The 15,890-nt window shown below is 42.8% G+C and overlaps 1 protein-coding gene across 2 annotated transcripts in view; it reads right to left on the minus strand.

The window, feature by feature from the left end:
• TTC29 (tetratricopeptide repeat domain 29) overlaps positions 1 to 15,890 on the minus strand; it is a 358,654-nt gene that overhangs the window by 200,163 nt on the left and 142,601 nt on the right. For both annotated transcript variants that reach the window (XM_069744036.1, XM_069744037.1), the window contains exon 7: positions 6,221 to 6,306. In XM_069744036.1, the coding sequence (XP_069600137.1) occupies positions 6,221 to 6,306 (86 nt within the window). The remainder of the gene's footprint in view (positions 1 to 6,220; positions 6,307 to 15,890) is intronic.

The raw sequence follows: 15,890 nt of genomic DNA on the forward strand, positions 1-15,890 counted from the left end.
ATGACTTCAACTATATAAATATAATATACATATACAGTATACATTTATATTGGTTTGACCACAATGTGGTTCTTCATGGGAATGTTCATATGAATGACCCAACTATCAACTCGCCAGACCAAACTGGTAGGACAGGTCAGGGACATAGTTTTTGCAGAGCTACAACTGAGGAGCATATGTTTAAATGAATGATTATACACTATACTGACTGCTTCTGCTGCACAGGACTTTCTCTGGCTGCTGGAATCTCTGACTTTGTGATGGCTGATATCTCACAAAATAAACCATGCTATTTTTTTTTACTCCCAGTCATCAGCTACAATAATGTGCATATGTTATGGTTGGTAGACACTAAGAGTTGCAAAAATTGGTTTATCCACTGAGTTTTCAATGCGACAGATATTTTCCAGGCATAACAGAGAGACATAACAGTGAAACATTTTCACTCATTAGACCACCTTCAGACCACCTGAAGGTCAGAAGATGAGGCCAGGAGAATTTGTGGAGCACAGAATCCTAAACACAGCTGTTTATTTTTATTTTTTACTACGTACCCAGTATGTTCCAGATCTGCTATTTTGGTCTGACATGTTGATGACCAGGTCTTATTCATACAATCAGGTTAAAAGATTTCTAACACATTGTAGACCTTCTGATGCACTGTTCATCGTTGGGAGTCAGGGTTTTGTGATTCCCACCAATCAAACAAACCACCAAGTAGAAGCGCTCAGCTCATGTATGAGCTCCAATTGCCGAAGTTCTTTTTCAATATTTCCTGATTCAACCTGCAACAGCTTTTATCAGTTCATATTAAATTTGTACACTCCTTAATTTAACAGGGTTGTCTGGTATCAACAAAAAAAAGGCCAAGGGGAGTGGGAGATACCTTAAAAAAGAGATCTCATTATTTTTTTCCTTAGATCCTCCTAGTTAGGAATATGATGTAGTGCAGGTGAATTAAAAAATGTATCGATCACCATTTTCCCTGGTTTCCAGTGCCACTCTGGTTCTCTTCTGGTCTACATGTCCTGAAAACAGATTAACCGCCTCACATTTTATGTGTTGAGTGTAAGTCATGTTCTTCATGTAAAGCTATGGAGCTTCGTTTTAATTTTCATAGACTTACATTGGAAAAGGAACACAGTGTGATCTGGCAGAGCTAAATGGAGGTAACATGGACCAGATGAGGACTGGAGCACCATTGACAACTAGGGAGGATGGCGATCGATAAGTATTTTAACACACTTAGACTAGATAACATACATAATTAGCAGAATTTAGGGCAGAAAAATGACAGACTTGTCATTTGTTTCAACTTCACTTTCAGCCTACTGCCCAGTTAACCAAAGACCAGCAAGGAGCACGGGAGCGGTAGTGCTACAGCAACCCCTGAAAGTATGTTAAGGCTATGTTCACACACTGCGGATTTTGCTGCAGATCCGCAGCGTTTCTGCAGCTGCGGGTCGGCAGCAGTTTCCCATGCGTTTACAGTACAATGTAAACCCATGGGAAACACAATCCGCAGCGCACATGCTGCGGAAAAAAATGCGCGGAAACGCAGCGGTTTACATTCCGCAGCATGTCAATTCTTTGTGCGGAATCCGCAGCGGTTTTACACCTGCTCCACAATAGAAAATCGCCGGAGTAAAACTGCACTGGAATCTGCACAAAAACTGCGGTAAATCCGCGGTAATTCCGCAGGTAAAACGCAGTGCCCTTTACCTGCGGTTTTCACAAATCCGCTGCTGAAAAATCCGCAGACCTCAAGAGTACGTGTGCACATACCCTAAGAAGTGCAGGTAATTGTAATGGTGCATAATGCATGAATTCAAAACACAAACCTTATAACCATAAGGTGAGGCCAGAAATGACATTCACACTCAAATGCTATGAACTCATGTTATTTTTGTAAGAGAATCCAACCACAACTGACTGACGCAGTTCTCAGTCCCATCGACGGCACATCATGGTTGCGACCTGAACGACACATCTGGAATAATCCTGAAGAACTGAACATGCTGTGAGAAACTATAATGACTGCCAAATGGAAATCATGATTGCTAGTACACAAGCTGACTTGTCCATTGGTGGAATATATTTTGTGGCACTGATATTAGAAGATATGCAGTGTAATATACCTGATAAACGTTCCTTCCGTAGCCTCGCAGAGGTCAAAACTTGCATGTGGACAAAAAAATCTATGATGGACATTTTAAGATATTTTAGACAAAATACTATTCTCATTTTGCTACAATATAGAACTGACATTGCTCTCCTTCCTCAGCTTTTCACCAACATTTTTTTTACAGTGGCTTCTGTTAATCATAAACCCCTTTCTTGGCAAGTCATCTACCAAGAAGTTATTAAACTCTCCAGCACCAGAGCACTGTGTCTTCAAACTGAGTAGTTTTCTGTCAATCAAGTCACACACGTTCTTTTCAGTTTTCTCTTCAATACCTTGGAGTTTTAGATTAAATATTCTTTTTTACATTTTTATTCCGAAGAACACTGTTATAACAAGGTTCCTGGTGGTGAAATGTGTCCTGTGTTCTACTTATGTACTCAATTTAACATTTTCTAAAATAATCTGATAGGTTTGAGACTGACATTGTGTTGAATTATTCGATTTTCCTGACTACTTTCTAGTTATCAGTGTTTTTTTATTATTTACAATACAAAGATTGGGGGTGGAATGGGAAGAAGAGAAAGAACAGTTATAGAGATAATGAGTAGAGATAGAAAAACATATCTAAAGTGCATGTATGCTAATGCCAGAAGCCTCACCTACAAGGTGGCGGAACTAGAATTAATATCGTCATCATTGGTGGGACTGATTGCAGAACGCACTGACTCCACCCACAAATTACGTCCTGACGCTACACAGGTCAGCATCAGAATATAATCCATCATTGCACGCAGTGTAAGGAGCAATTGAAAGGCCACAGCTGGCAAAACTTGGCCGCCAGCTCGAGCACTGAATTTTCCGGGAATTTGCCCAGGGGCCGCAAAATGAACATCAGACAATTTTTCCAGCTCACTAGAAACTTTTAAGAAGCATCTGGAAAGGGAATGTGGTATAAGGGTATTTGTAAAGTACACCAAATTTACTAATGGGTGTTCTGTTTTTTGTTTTGCAGAGGATCATTCCCCAAATTTGTCATGTTGAGCTCTACACTGATGTAATAGTGGTTGCGGAGCAGAATAAAACATTTTCTTTTATGCCACCTCTCCATTACAAATATATTGCAGTCAAAGTACTTGACTCCTAGTAAGATAATTTTCCCTAGGTCCAAGTGAATTTTTTTAGATAGTTTTCACTGGGGGGGTCTTCTTTTCCCTGTATGACATTGCCCAATCATAAGCTGCACTCAAAGGAAAAAAAATAACGAGCTCCTGCCATAGCTTAGAGCAGGTTACTTGGTGTGTGAGATGTAACAATATATGGTAGTCTCCTGGTCTAACCTCCTGTATGAGTCAATGTGGGGGAGGGGAAAGGCAGCTGGGTATAGTTGTTATATTACAAGCCCTTCTTTCAGTTCTCCTCCTTTCATAGCACTGTCACCTGACTATCTATAATCACACTTATGTCTGCTATGCTCAACTTGTAATTGTTCTGCAATGAGTTATGAGCTGTGACAATATCTCTTGTGTGAGATGTAATTACCCTGTTTTCATCTCACTGCAGAGCAATTACAAATTGAGCACAACAGACATATCTATGATTACTGACACATCTTCAGACAGAGCAGTTTAGAGGAGGGGCAATACAGCAGAGCTAACAGTGTTATGAAAGAAGAAGAGCTGATAGTAGGTTTTGTAATGTGGCACAGATCAACTCAGCTGCATTACCCCTCCCTTACACTAACTCATGCAGGTTAGACCATGAGATCATTGCTATATTATTACATCTTGCACACAGAGAAACAGTCAAGGGGGTGTCAGATGAATCAGACAGTCGCTCTGCATCTGGCTGCAGAAGGTCTCTGTGTTTGGCATTGCAGACACCTCCTTCTTAATCCTTCTGACTTTTGTACACAGTGGCAACCTCCCTCCGGCTCTAAATGACACACCTGGACCTGGGTGTTTACAAACTCCCAGTCTGCTTTAGGGAGTTGCCAATGATATTCGCATTTTCCCTTGTGAAGGCTTGGGGCAATAGCAGTTGGCCAACTTCCTTCCCCTTGTCTTCCCACACTGTGCGTGACAGAAACCTGTTATAAGCTATGATGAGGGTGTGTTCTTTCCTTTGGGTGATGCTGTCTTTATAGGATTGGGCAACATTATACATGAAGAAGGAGTGCACCCCCCCCCGTGGAAACTATGTGATAACACCCAAATGGACTTAAAAACAACCTGTCAGCATAATTTTGTAATGTAAATTAACTACATGGCTGTTATCACGCTGTAATACTGATTGCATTGGTACCTTTGGTGAAGAAATCCACTTTGTTGTTCTTCGCTAATCATCATTTGAAGTTTTCTGCTAATTAGATTTCTGTGGGCTGAAAAAACGGAGTCTTCTCCTCCTTTGTGATTCCCCAGCCCCTCCACCTTTGTCCGGTCTCTGAATGACAGGTCACCGCTGAGATTTCAAACAGAGGAGGCAGGTCACTCACAGACCAGAGGATGGCGGAGTGGCTGGGGAATCACAGACGGAAGGGAAGAAGGGGGACTGGGAATCACAGACAGGGAAGAGAAGTCTCAGGATACAGTCAGGCCCCTGCGTCCCGAGATCTACATAGCAGAAAACTTCAAATGGTGATTAGAGAACACCAAAGAGTATTTATTCACCAAAGGTATCAGTCCCACACCGCCATTACAGCCATGTCTTTACTTTACATTACAAAATTGTGCTGACAGGTTTCTTTAACGTAAATTAACTTGTTAGGGGGTTAATACTGTGATAGATAATATCTCCAAAATAAAGATGCAAAACTAAAACAAACAAAAAAAAATCTCATGTTTTATTACTCTCTGTGGCTACTAATTCCATCATGTATCCAGTTCAACATGAAAATTTGGTGAAAGGTCCTGTATTAAAAGTGGTCTAACATGAAGATACCGATTAGATGGCGCAAACCTAGTCTAGGTACTCTAAAAGATGCATCAAAGATATGATACAGGCTTACTGGAGCAGTGCACTCATTGTGTAGTGAGCAATAACTGTAAAAGCTCATTGCATGCCTCAATGACTGTAAGAAAGTGGCTGCAGGAAGAATAAAACTACAATTTCTCCCTGGTAGCTATTGCAGTAAGTTAGCCAGACATGATTTAAATGCTATTTATATGCAGATTACCAATATGACTGCAAATAAATAGCGCTTGTGCAGGTATCAGGTTCCCTTTAAGAAGAGATGTTGTAAAGAAGAAGGCAAGCCATAATTCTATTCATATTTCCTTAAAGGGAATCTGTCACCACAGTTGACCTATCTAAACCATTAATATGGGTATACAGGTTATAGAATGCTGAGGAGAGAGTGATGCATGTATGTCTCATATTAGATGCCTTGTTGTGGATATATAATCTTTTATCACTTTATATAAATGACCTCTTCCAGGCTCTAGGGAGGACGCTGCCTGGAGATAACTCTGCCTCCAGAGCTTATTTTACATGAAGGGGGAGTTACCAGTGTGATGTGTAATGGCCTCTCTCTGCGCTCCTGATCTCACTGCAGAGCTGTATGTGATTATACCTGACACATCTGCAGGTTCCTTTCAGCTTCAGCTTCCATTTCACAGGGAGACAGGACTGTAAAATTGTTGCAATACAGCAGAGCTCAAGAGCTGCAAAAAATTTGTTTTCAAGAAGACAAAGTTAATTTATCCTTTTCTGTGTTAGTTCCTTTTCTCTCACTGGTAACTCCCCCTTCATGTAAAACAAGCTCTGGAGGCAGAAGTATCTCCCAGGCAGCGTCATCCCCATAGCCTAGAAGAGGTCACTTATATAAAGTGATACACAGCAAGGCATCTGATATGAGACAAACAGTGATCACTCTCCTCAGCATTCTCTAACCTGTATGCCAAAATCGATAGTTGAGATAGTTCAACTGTGGTGACAGATTTCCTTTAAATGATTTCCACTTTTTAGGCTGCAACTGTTTAGATGCCATTTTTAGATTTGCATAACTATTGGAAATCATAAACCATACAACCTGTGCACTATAAAAACTAGATATATAAAAATAGATCTCAAATTAGTCGTCAATATAAAAATACTTACTCGAATTGCAATCTGAGGATTTCCAGATGAAATATGAACTAATCCCAAGCGATATGCTGATTCACCTTCCATTTTTTTATCGCACCCTGTAAGAAAAAGAAGAGAACTTAGAAGGATGAGATATTTCATAAAGGGATTGTTTCGTGACAACAACCTTCAGTCCATTTAACCTGTTAGGGCATATAGATATCATAGAGGACACTCATCATGCTGGTGAGAGAGAGAAGTTCCAGTGGTCGAGTTAATGAACTACAAAAGCAGCCAGTTATTTGAATGGCCAGCCTACATAATAAAAGTTCCTTCATTATAGATACATTAAAAGCTTGGTTGCAGGGTGACGCAGGTAGTGCTGTGGACGACGGCCTTTTCGTGTTGCACCAACGCTGCGACGGGTCCTGCAATTTCTCATGCAGTGGCCACAGCAGGTAAAATAAAGAGGTGGACACAGCTTCCTCCTATGATAACTGCTGACTGCTAGGTATGAGAAAAGCAGGTTCTTTTAATATAGGTTAGTAAATAGAAGAAAAACACTCACAGAGCTATCACATAGGTGCTTAAAAACATAAATGATCAGCAGAATGACAGCACCATTGCTGTGAGCACCTTCTTGCTTGAGGCATAGCTATGGGTCTAGCCCAAAGTCAAAAGACCTCTGAGTGGGCCCCTAAATGAGTACTGGTTGTTTACAATTGCAGAGGCGCACTTTAATTACAGTAACTTTAAACCCCTCATTGGGTGTCACAGCAGATAACTATTGTGGTAGATGGGCTCACAAAGGTAAACACGGGAATACTGTCTCTATAAGAACCTCTGTCACGCTCACGCCCTGACTGGTGGGCGTGAGCTCGGGGGGTTTGTGGCCCCCACTGAGCCACAAACCAGACTACCCTGGAAGGGGCGTGACTATGACAGCTGCCTGGGTTTTCACTGGAGCCTCTGATGGTGAGGTCAGGCTTGTGCAGCAGGCAGCTGCCAGGTGCTACTCCAGGGTGGTGTCTGGCTGTGGCTGCTGATCCCACTTGGAGAACAGGAACACTAGGACAGGTGCGGGCATTAGGCAGGACTGGCAGAAGAGCACGGCTGAAACTCAGACAAGTAGGCTGGCACGGCTGAGACACGGGGCTGGCAGAGACACGACAGAGAACACAGGGCTGGGCGGCACGGCAGAGAACACAGGACTGGCAGGCACGGCAGAGACACACGGTTCCGGTTGGTTCTAGCACAACAACTTCTCTGGAGTGTTCCTCTCCAAACACTGAACATCCTACTGCCTCTGCAAACCAGCTACTTAAGCCCTAGATCACACCCTGGGGTGGAGATAAGGTGGACAACCTCCCACCTGCTCTATGGTTGTCCACAAAAACCCAGCTCATTAAACAAATTAGCTATTAACCCCTCACAGCACTTAGTGTGCTGGAGGAAAAATATCCGGGATTTTCATCACTGATGCCATTAAGCGTAGTGACACATATCTCCCCTCCAGCACTTTACTAGTGATTGTCACACTGTTCATTCCCAACTGAGCAACAGTATATTCTGCTGTGTAACTATATGGGTAGGGTCACATGAGTGTATAAAAATCGTTCATCCGTGTGCAGTCTGTATACAATCCATGCTTTTTATAGCAGAAGTCATTAATCATTTACAATACCATTTACTATTTTCTATATTACAGAATTGCAATGTATCTGTAAAAATTGAATGCTGTACTCCAACTCCATATGGCCTCTGATTTTTTTCACGCATATATTCTTGAATGGGTGAATCTCATCCTACTTACAGAAGTAACTAGTGCATGCTGCACTTTATTCACACGCAGATTCGATCAGTGAAAACAAATTGCTCATCTGCACTGCCCAATTGAATAACATTGATCTGAGTGCTGATTTTTTCATGGACAGCACTCAAATCGAAAATATGGTAGTGTGTATGAGCCCTGTCACGGAATGGGTTTCTCATCTTCTTCGGCAACAGCGCACCACTTTCCTGCCTTCCTGCTTGTGGGTCATAGGCTCTTGCCAAAAAGGAATAAAATAGAACCCGGCACTCAACTTAGTGTAAAGATTGTTGGCGATTTTATTCTATCCCAAACAGTAGCATTACAAAACGTTTCGGTCCATACAAAAGACCATTGTCAGCTGCGTACTGAGGGTTGTGATACAAATACTATGGCCAACTACAGGATAGCACTATGGTGAATGCCAAGAAGCTATGTTGTAGTCAGATATACTAGGTAACAGGAGGGTGGATGCAGTCTTAGTTGTAAGACCCCCCTAATTTTGCCACAAAAAACTGGGAAAACTTATTGACTCGAGTATAAGCCTTGGGTAGGAAATGCAGCAGCTACCGGTGAATTTCAAAAATAAAAATAGATGCTCCATACCGTTCATTATTGCCCCATAGATGCTCCATATAAAGCTGTGCCACATATAATGATCTGCACCATTCATCATGGCCCCATAGATGCTCCATATAAAGCTGTGCCCCATATACAATGCTCTGCACCGTTCATGGCCCCATAGATGCTCCATATAAAGCTGTGCCATATAGAATGCTCTGCACCATTCATTATGGCCCCATAGATGCTCCTTATAAAGCTGTGCCATATAGAAAGCTCTGCACCGTTGATTATGGCCCCATAGTTGCTCCTTATAAAGCTGTGCCCCATATAGAATGCTCTGCACCATTGATTATGGCCCCATAGATGCTCCTTATAAAGCTGTGCCATATAGAATGCTCTGCACCGTTGATTATGGCCCCATAGATGCTCCATATAAAGCTGTGCCCCATATATAATGCTCTGCACCGTTCATTATGGCCCCATAGATGCTCCATATAAAGCTGTGCCATATAGAATGCTCTGCACCGTTGATTATGGCCCCATAGATGCTCCATATAAAGCTGTGCCCCATATAGAATGCTCTGCACCGTTGATTATGGCCCCATAGATGCTCCTTATAAAGCTGTGCCATATAGAATGCTCTGCACCTTTGATTATTGCCCCATAGATGCTCCATATAAAGCTGTGCCATATAGAATGCTCTGCACCGTTGATTATGGCCCCATAGATGCTCCATATAAAGCTGTGCCCCATATAGAATGCTCTGCACCGTTGATTATGGCCCCATAGATGCTCCTTATAAAGCTGTGCCATATAGAATGCTCTGCACCTTTGATTATTGCCCCATAGATGCTCCTTATAAAGCTGTGCCATATAGAATGCTCTGCACCTTTGATTATTGCCCCATAGATGCTCCATATAAAGCTGTGCCATATATAATGCTCTGCACCGTTGATTATGGCCCCATAGATGCTCCTCATAAAGCTGTGCCCCATATATATTGCTCTGCACCGTTGATTAATGGACCCATAGATGCCCCTTATAATGCTGTGCCATATAGAATGCTGCTGCTGCAATAAAAAAAAAATCACATACTCACCTCTCTTGCTCAGGACGCCGGCGCTTTCAATATTTACCTGCTCCTCGTGCGGCTCTGTCTCCAGCACTGACGCTCAGCAGAGGGCGCGCACTGACTACGTCACCGCGCCCTCTGACCTGAGCGTCACTGCCAGAGGACGCTAGAGACGGAGCAGCACCGAAGCGAGGAGCAGGTAAATATCGCGCAGCGCTCCCCTCCCGGTATAATTACCTGCTCCCGGCACAGTTCCTGCAGTCCCTGCTTCTCCCAGCGCTGCATCTTCTTGCTGTATTGAGCGGTCACAGTTACCGCTCATTTTCAGTCATGAATATGCGGCTCCACCTCTATGGGAGGTGGAGCCACAAATTCATTTCTATAATGAGCGGTATCATGTGACCGCTCAATACAGGAAGAAGATGCAGCGCTGGGAGAAGCAGGGACTGCAGGGACCGCGCCGGGAGTAGGTGAGTATAACTAGACAGCCCCCGCTCCCCCTCACCTGCCGACCCCCGGGTATGACTCGAGTATAAGCCGAGAGGGGGACTTCCAGCCCAAAAAAATGGGCTGAAAATCTCGGCTTATACTCGAGTATATACGGTAGCTCTGCAAGTGCCAGCAGTGCTGGAGGGGGGGAAACAAAGAGGAGCTGAGGACTGCATGTGCACAGATATGACTAACAGTGCAATTGCAAGACTAATTTCAACAAGAGTAAAAGAAGAAATTGAAGGAGCATGAAATAAAAAAAGGATCATTGCAAAGGATTTACACATTTCATAGGCATGGCCTCTAGTACCTCTGCTTGCTTAAAGGGAACCTGTCACCCCCTCAGGCGTAACTTAAAAAGCCACCTTTCCCCCTAATGAGATGCAGCACAGCCGTGAAGAGGTGAGTATTTTTTGTTAATGTGTGACCTATGATACTGTATGGAAGACAATGTGGGGCCCATTATACTGTATGAAGGACTATGTGGGGCCCATTATACTGTATGCATGACTATGTGGAGCCCATTATACTTTATGGAGGACTATGTGGGGTGCATTATATTGCATGAAGGGCTGTGTTTCATGACATTGGGGGGAGGAGGTTTGAGGGGGGTACAGTCATCATACCATGTGTGTGGAGGGTACGGTGGAGGAAGTCATTGTGTGGGTATCATACTGTGTTGGGGTCACCATATTTTGCTGGGGTAGTTGAGGGGAGGTACAGTAAGGTCATCATACTGGATGTGTGTAAGGTACTGTGGAGGAATTCACTGTGGGAGTATCATACTGTGTTTGGATGGTACTTTTGTTGGCATCATAATTTATAGGGGCAATAAAAGGGAAATCTAGGGGCTTCAATGGGAAGAAAATTACTTTGGAAGGGCTGCAAAGTTGTGAGATATGCTCTTCTGTGACCCCCACCAAATATTCTATTTTTTTTCCCTGTGTGGTGGTGGTGGTTGGGGGGGGGGGCAATTAGATCTTCTGCTATGGGGCCAAATGATTTCTATGTATGCTCCTGCCCACAAAGAAATATGCAATGCTCTGGTAATGGGATCTGACTCTTAAGCTCCATTAATTAACTGTTTGTGGGACAACCCCTTTAAATTTGCTTCCATATGAAAAGGTTCATCATTATATCTGATGATAAAGTAAAATTTCCTCAATTGTAGATATTTTTTTAAGAAATATCAACGATGGCCAGTGACTTTGCCCAAATATTTAATTTTGGCCTTCTGTGCATTTCAGTTTGACATCCCTGCTCTATAGCATGACCATATGTCATTACTGAAGACTGTTTTTTAGGTGCATTTACACTGCATGACCTGTGGCCATTAAGGATCACTGAACATTTACATGTAAGCTGATCAGCAATCATTTAAAGTGAACCTGACAGCTGATACATGCTGCACAGTCCACGTACAACATGTATCAGGCACTGACTGTATCATTTCAGCCAGGTATGTTTGAATACGAAACGCTTTGGAGTTTTAGGCTATGTGCGTACGTTGAGTATTTGCTTGCAGAAATGTCTGCAAGATTTCTGCATCTCTTGGCAGGAAAAACACTGCGTCAAAAACAAGCGTTTTTGCCGCTTTTTTTAATGCGTTTTTTGCATGCGTTTTTGTACAGCAATGAAGGCTTTTTTTTTTCTAGCTAAATAAAGATATTTTTTTAAAAGTTTTGCGATATAATTTCTTTGTTCAACCTTATTTATGCTGATGCAGTGGCATCGGGGTAATGGGATTAGGGATTGGTGTAAGGGTACCATCACACTAAAACGAAGCTGCAGCGATACGACAACGATGTCGATCGCTGCAGCGTCGCTGTTTGGTCGCTGGAGAGCTGTCACACAGACAGCTCTCCAGCAACCAACGATCCCGAAGTCCCCGGTAACCAGGGTAAACATCGGGTTACTAAGCGCAGGGCCGCGCTTAGTAACCCGATGTTTACCCTGGTTACCAGCGTAAACGTAAAAAAAAACAAACACTACATACTTACATTCCTGTCGCGTCCCTCGGCGCTGTGCTTCTCTGCACTGACAGTGAGCGCCGGACAGCCAGAAAGCAGAGCGGTGACGTCACCGCTGTACTTTACGGCTGGCCGGTGCTCACCAGTCAGTGCGGGAAGCTGAAGGCGAGGGACATGACCAGACACCGGGAATGTAAGTATGTAGTGGTTTTTTTTTTTACATTTACACTGGTAACCAGGGTAAATATCAGGTTACTAAGCGCGGCCCTGCACTTAGTAACCCGATGTTTACCCTGGTTACCAGTGAAGACATCGCTGAATCGGCGTCACACACGCCGATTCAGCGATGTCAGCGGGAGATCCAGCGACGAAATAAAGTTTCAAACGATCTGCTACGACGTACGATTCTCAGCGGGGTCCCTGATCGCAGTAGCGTGTCAGACACAGCGAGATCGAAAGGATATCGCTGGAACGTCACGGATCGTGCCGTCCTAGCGACCAAAGTGCCACTGTGTGACGGTACCCTAAGCAGCTGTCATTGACACCTACAGTCATGGCCAAAAGTATTGACACCCCGCAATTCTGTCAGATAATACTAATTTTCTTCCTGAAAATGATTGCAAACACAAATTGTTTGGTATTATTATCTTCATTTAATTTGTCTTAAATGAAAAAACACAAAAAGAATTGTCCTAAAGCTAAATTGGATATAATTCCACACCAAACATAAAAAAGGGGTGGACAAAACTATTGGCACTGTTTGAAAAATCATGTGATGCTTGTCTAATTTGTGTAATTAACTGCACCTGTAACTTACCTGTGGCACCTAACAGGTGTTGGCAATAACTAAATCACACTTGCAGCCAGTTAACATGGATTAAAGTTGACTCAACCTCTGTCCTGTGTCCTTGTGTGTACCACATTGAGCATGGAGAAAAGAAAGAAGACCAAAGAACTGTCTGAGGTCTTGAGAAACCAAATTGTGAGGAAGCATGAGCAATCTCAAGGCTACAAATCCATCTCCAAAGACCTGAATGTTCCTGTGTCTACAGTGCGCAGTGTCATCAAGAAGTTTAAAGAACATGGCACTGTGGCTAACCTCCGTAGATGTGGACGGAAAAGAAAAATTGGCAAGAGATTTCAACACAAGATTGTGCGGATGTTGGATAAAGAACCTCGACTAACATCTAAACAAGTTCAAGCTGCCCTGCAGTCTGAGGGTACAACAGTGTCAACCCGTACTATCCGTCGGCGTCTGAATGAAAAGGGACTGTATGGTAGGAGACTCAGGAAGACCCCACTTCTTACCGGAGACATAAAAAAGCCAGGCTGGAGTTTGCCAAAACTTACCTGAAAAAGCCTAAAACGTTTTGGAAGAATGTTCACTGGTCAAATGAGACAAAAGTAGAGCTTTTTGGTCAAAGGCATCAACATAGAGTTTACAGGAGAAAAAAAGAGGCATTCAAAGAAAAGAACACAGTCCCTACAGTCAAACATGTCGGAGGTTCCCTGATGTTTTGGGGTTGCTTTGCTGCCTCTGGCACTGGACTGGTTGACCGTGTGCATGGCATTATGAAGTCTGAAGACTACCAACAAATCTTGCAGCATAATGTAGGGTCCAGTGTGAGAAAGCTGGGTCTCCCTCAGAGGTCATGGGTCTTCCAGTAGGACAATGACCCAAAACACACTTCAAAAAGCACTATAAAATGGTTTGAGAGACAGCACTGGAGACTTCTAAGGTGGCCAGCAATGAGTCCAGACCTGAATCCCATAGAACACCTGTGGAAAGATCTAAAAATGGCAGTTTGGAGAAGGCACCCTTCAAATATCAGGGACCTGGAGCAGTTTGCCAAATAAGAATGGTCTAAAATTCCAGCAGAGCATTGTAAGAAACTCATTGATGGTTACCGGAAGCGGTTGGTCGCAGTTATTTTGGCTAAAGGTTGTGCAACCAAGTATTAGGCTGAGGGTGCCAATACTTTTTTCTGGCCCATTTTTGGAGTTTTGTGTGAAATGATCAATGTTTTGCTTTTTGCTTCATTCTCTCTTGTGTTTTTTCATTTAAGACAAATTAAATGAAGCTAATAATACCAAAGAATTTGTGTTTGCAATCATTTTCAGGAAGAAACTGAGTATTATCTGACAGAATTGCAGGGGTGTCAATACTTTTGGCCATTAACTTTGTGGTGTGAAGAAACGAAAGATTTATTATCCCAAATCAGAAAACGTTTCGGTCACACAACTGGACCTTCACCAGTAACGTTTACTGGGACAATATATAGATTCAAGTGGCTATATGGCCTGCCTATATGGGTGCTGTCATCGCGGCGTCCACCGCTGAATAGCAAGTGCTATTCACTTGCTATTCAGCGGTGGACGCCGCGATGACAGCACCCATATAGGCAGGCCATATAGCCACTTGAATCTATATATTGTCCCAGTAAACGTTACTGATGAAGGTCCAGTTGTGTGACCGAAACGTTTTCTGATTTGGGATAATAAATCTTTCGTTTCTTCACACCACAAAGTTGAGTGCCGGGTTTTGTATTATTTGCTGATTACGGTTTGGGAACCTACCCGTGCACCTCATACGGTTGTGCACACGTGTTTCTAACTAATACTTTTGGCCATGACTGTAGCCCTAAGCTTAGTAATGAAAAGGTGTCAGCCTGACACCCTCATTACTAAGCCAATAAGTAAACACAAACACACACACAGAAACACACACATTGTCACCAGCCTATGTAGGAGAGTTAACAGAACAAACATACATAGGCTGTAACCAAACAGCAATGGTTAATTTTAAAGAAACAAAATGAAAAAAAATTGTGTGGGCTCCCGCGTAATGTAAATAACTAGCAGAGGGAAAGGAGATGGCTGAGGGCTGATGTTAATATTCTGGGAAGGAGCCAACAGCCATATGTTCCCAGGCTATTAATATCAGCTCACAGCTGTTTGCAAAGCCTTTACTGGCTAGTTTAGGGTGGTTTCACATTTGCGTTTTTTTTTTTTTGCGTTTTTGCGGTAAAAAACGCAAAAAAAGCATGCTTTTTTTTCCCCTATACTTAACATTAAAAACGCATGCGGTTTTTTTGCATGCGTTTTGACGCGTTTTTGCAACGCATGCATTTTTTCACTGCATGCGTTTTGTTGCAGAAATGCAACATGTAGTAATTTTTTTTTGCGTTTTTAAGCACATGCGTTTGCATGCGTTTTTATAGAAAAACACAAGAATACACACTTATAAGCCATCCCCCAACCCTAACCCTAACACACAAACTCTAACACAAACTCTAACACAAACTCTAGCACAAACTCTAACACAAACTGTAACCCTAACCCTAACCCTAGGGATCCTAACCCTAACACAAACCCTAACCCTAAAACACAAACTGTAACACAAACTGTAACCCTAACCCTAGGGATCCTAACCCTAACACAAACCCTAACCCTAACCCTAAAACACAAACTGTAACACAAACTCTAACACAAACTCTAACACAAACCCTAACCCAAACCCTAACCCTAGGGATCCTAACCTTATCCCTAACACAAACTCTAACCCTAACCCTAACCCTAAAACACAAACTGTAACACAAACTGTAACACAAACTGTAACACAAACTAACACAAACTGTAACCCTAACCCTAACCCTAGGGATCCTAACCCTAACACAAACCCTAACCCTAACCCTAAAACACAAACTGTAACACAAACTCTAACACAAACTGTAACACAAACTCTAACACAAACTCTAACACAAACTGTAACACAAACTCTAACACAAACTCTAACAC

The sequence above is a fragment of the Ranitomeya imitator genome, chromosome 1 (assembly GCF_032444005.1).
Source record: "Ranitomeya imitator isolate aRanImi1 chromosome 1, aRanImi1.pri, whole genome shotgun sequence".
Lineage (NCBI taxonomy): Eukaryota > Metazoa > Chordata > Amphibia > Anura > Dendrobatidae > Ranitomeya > Ranitomeya imitator.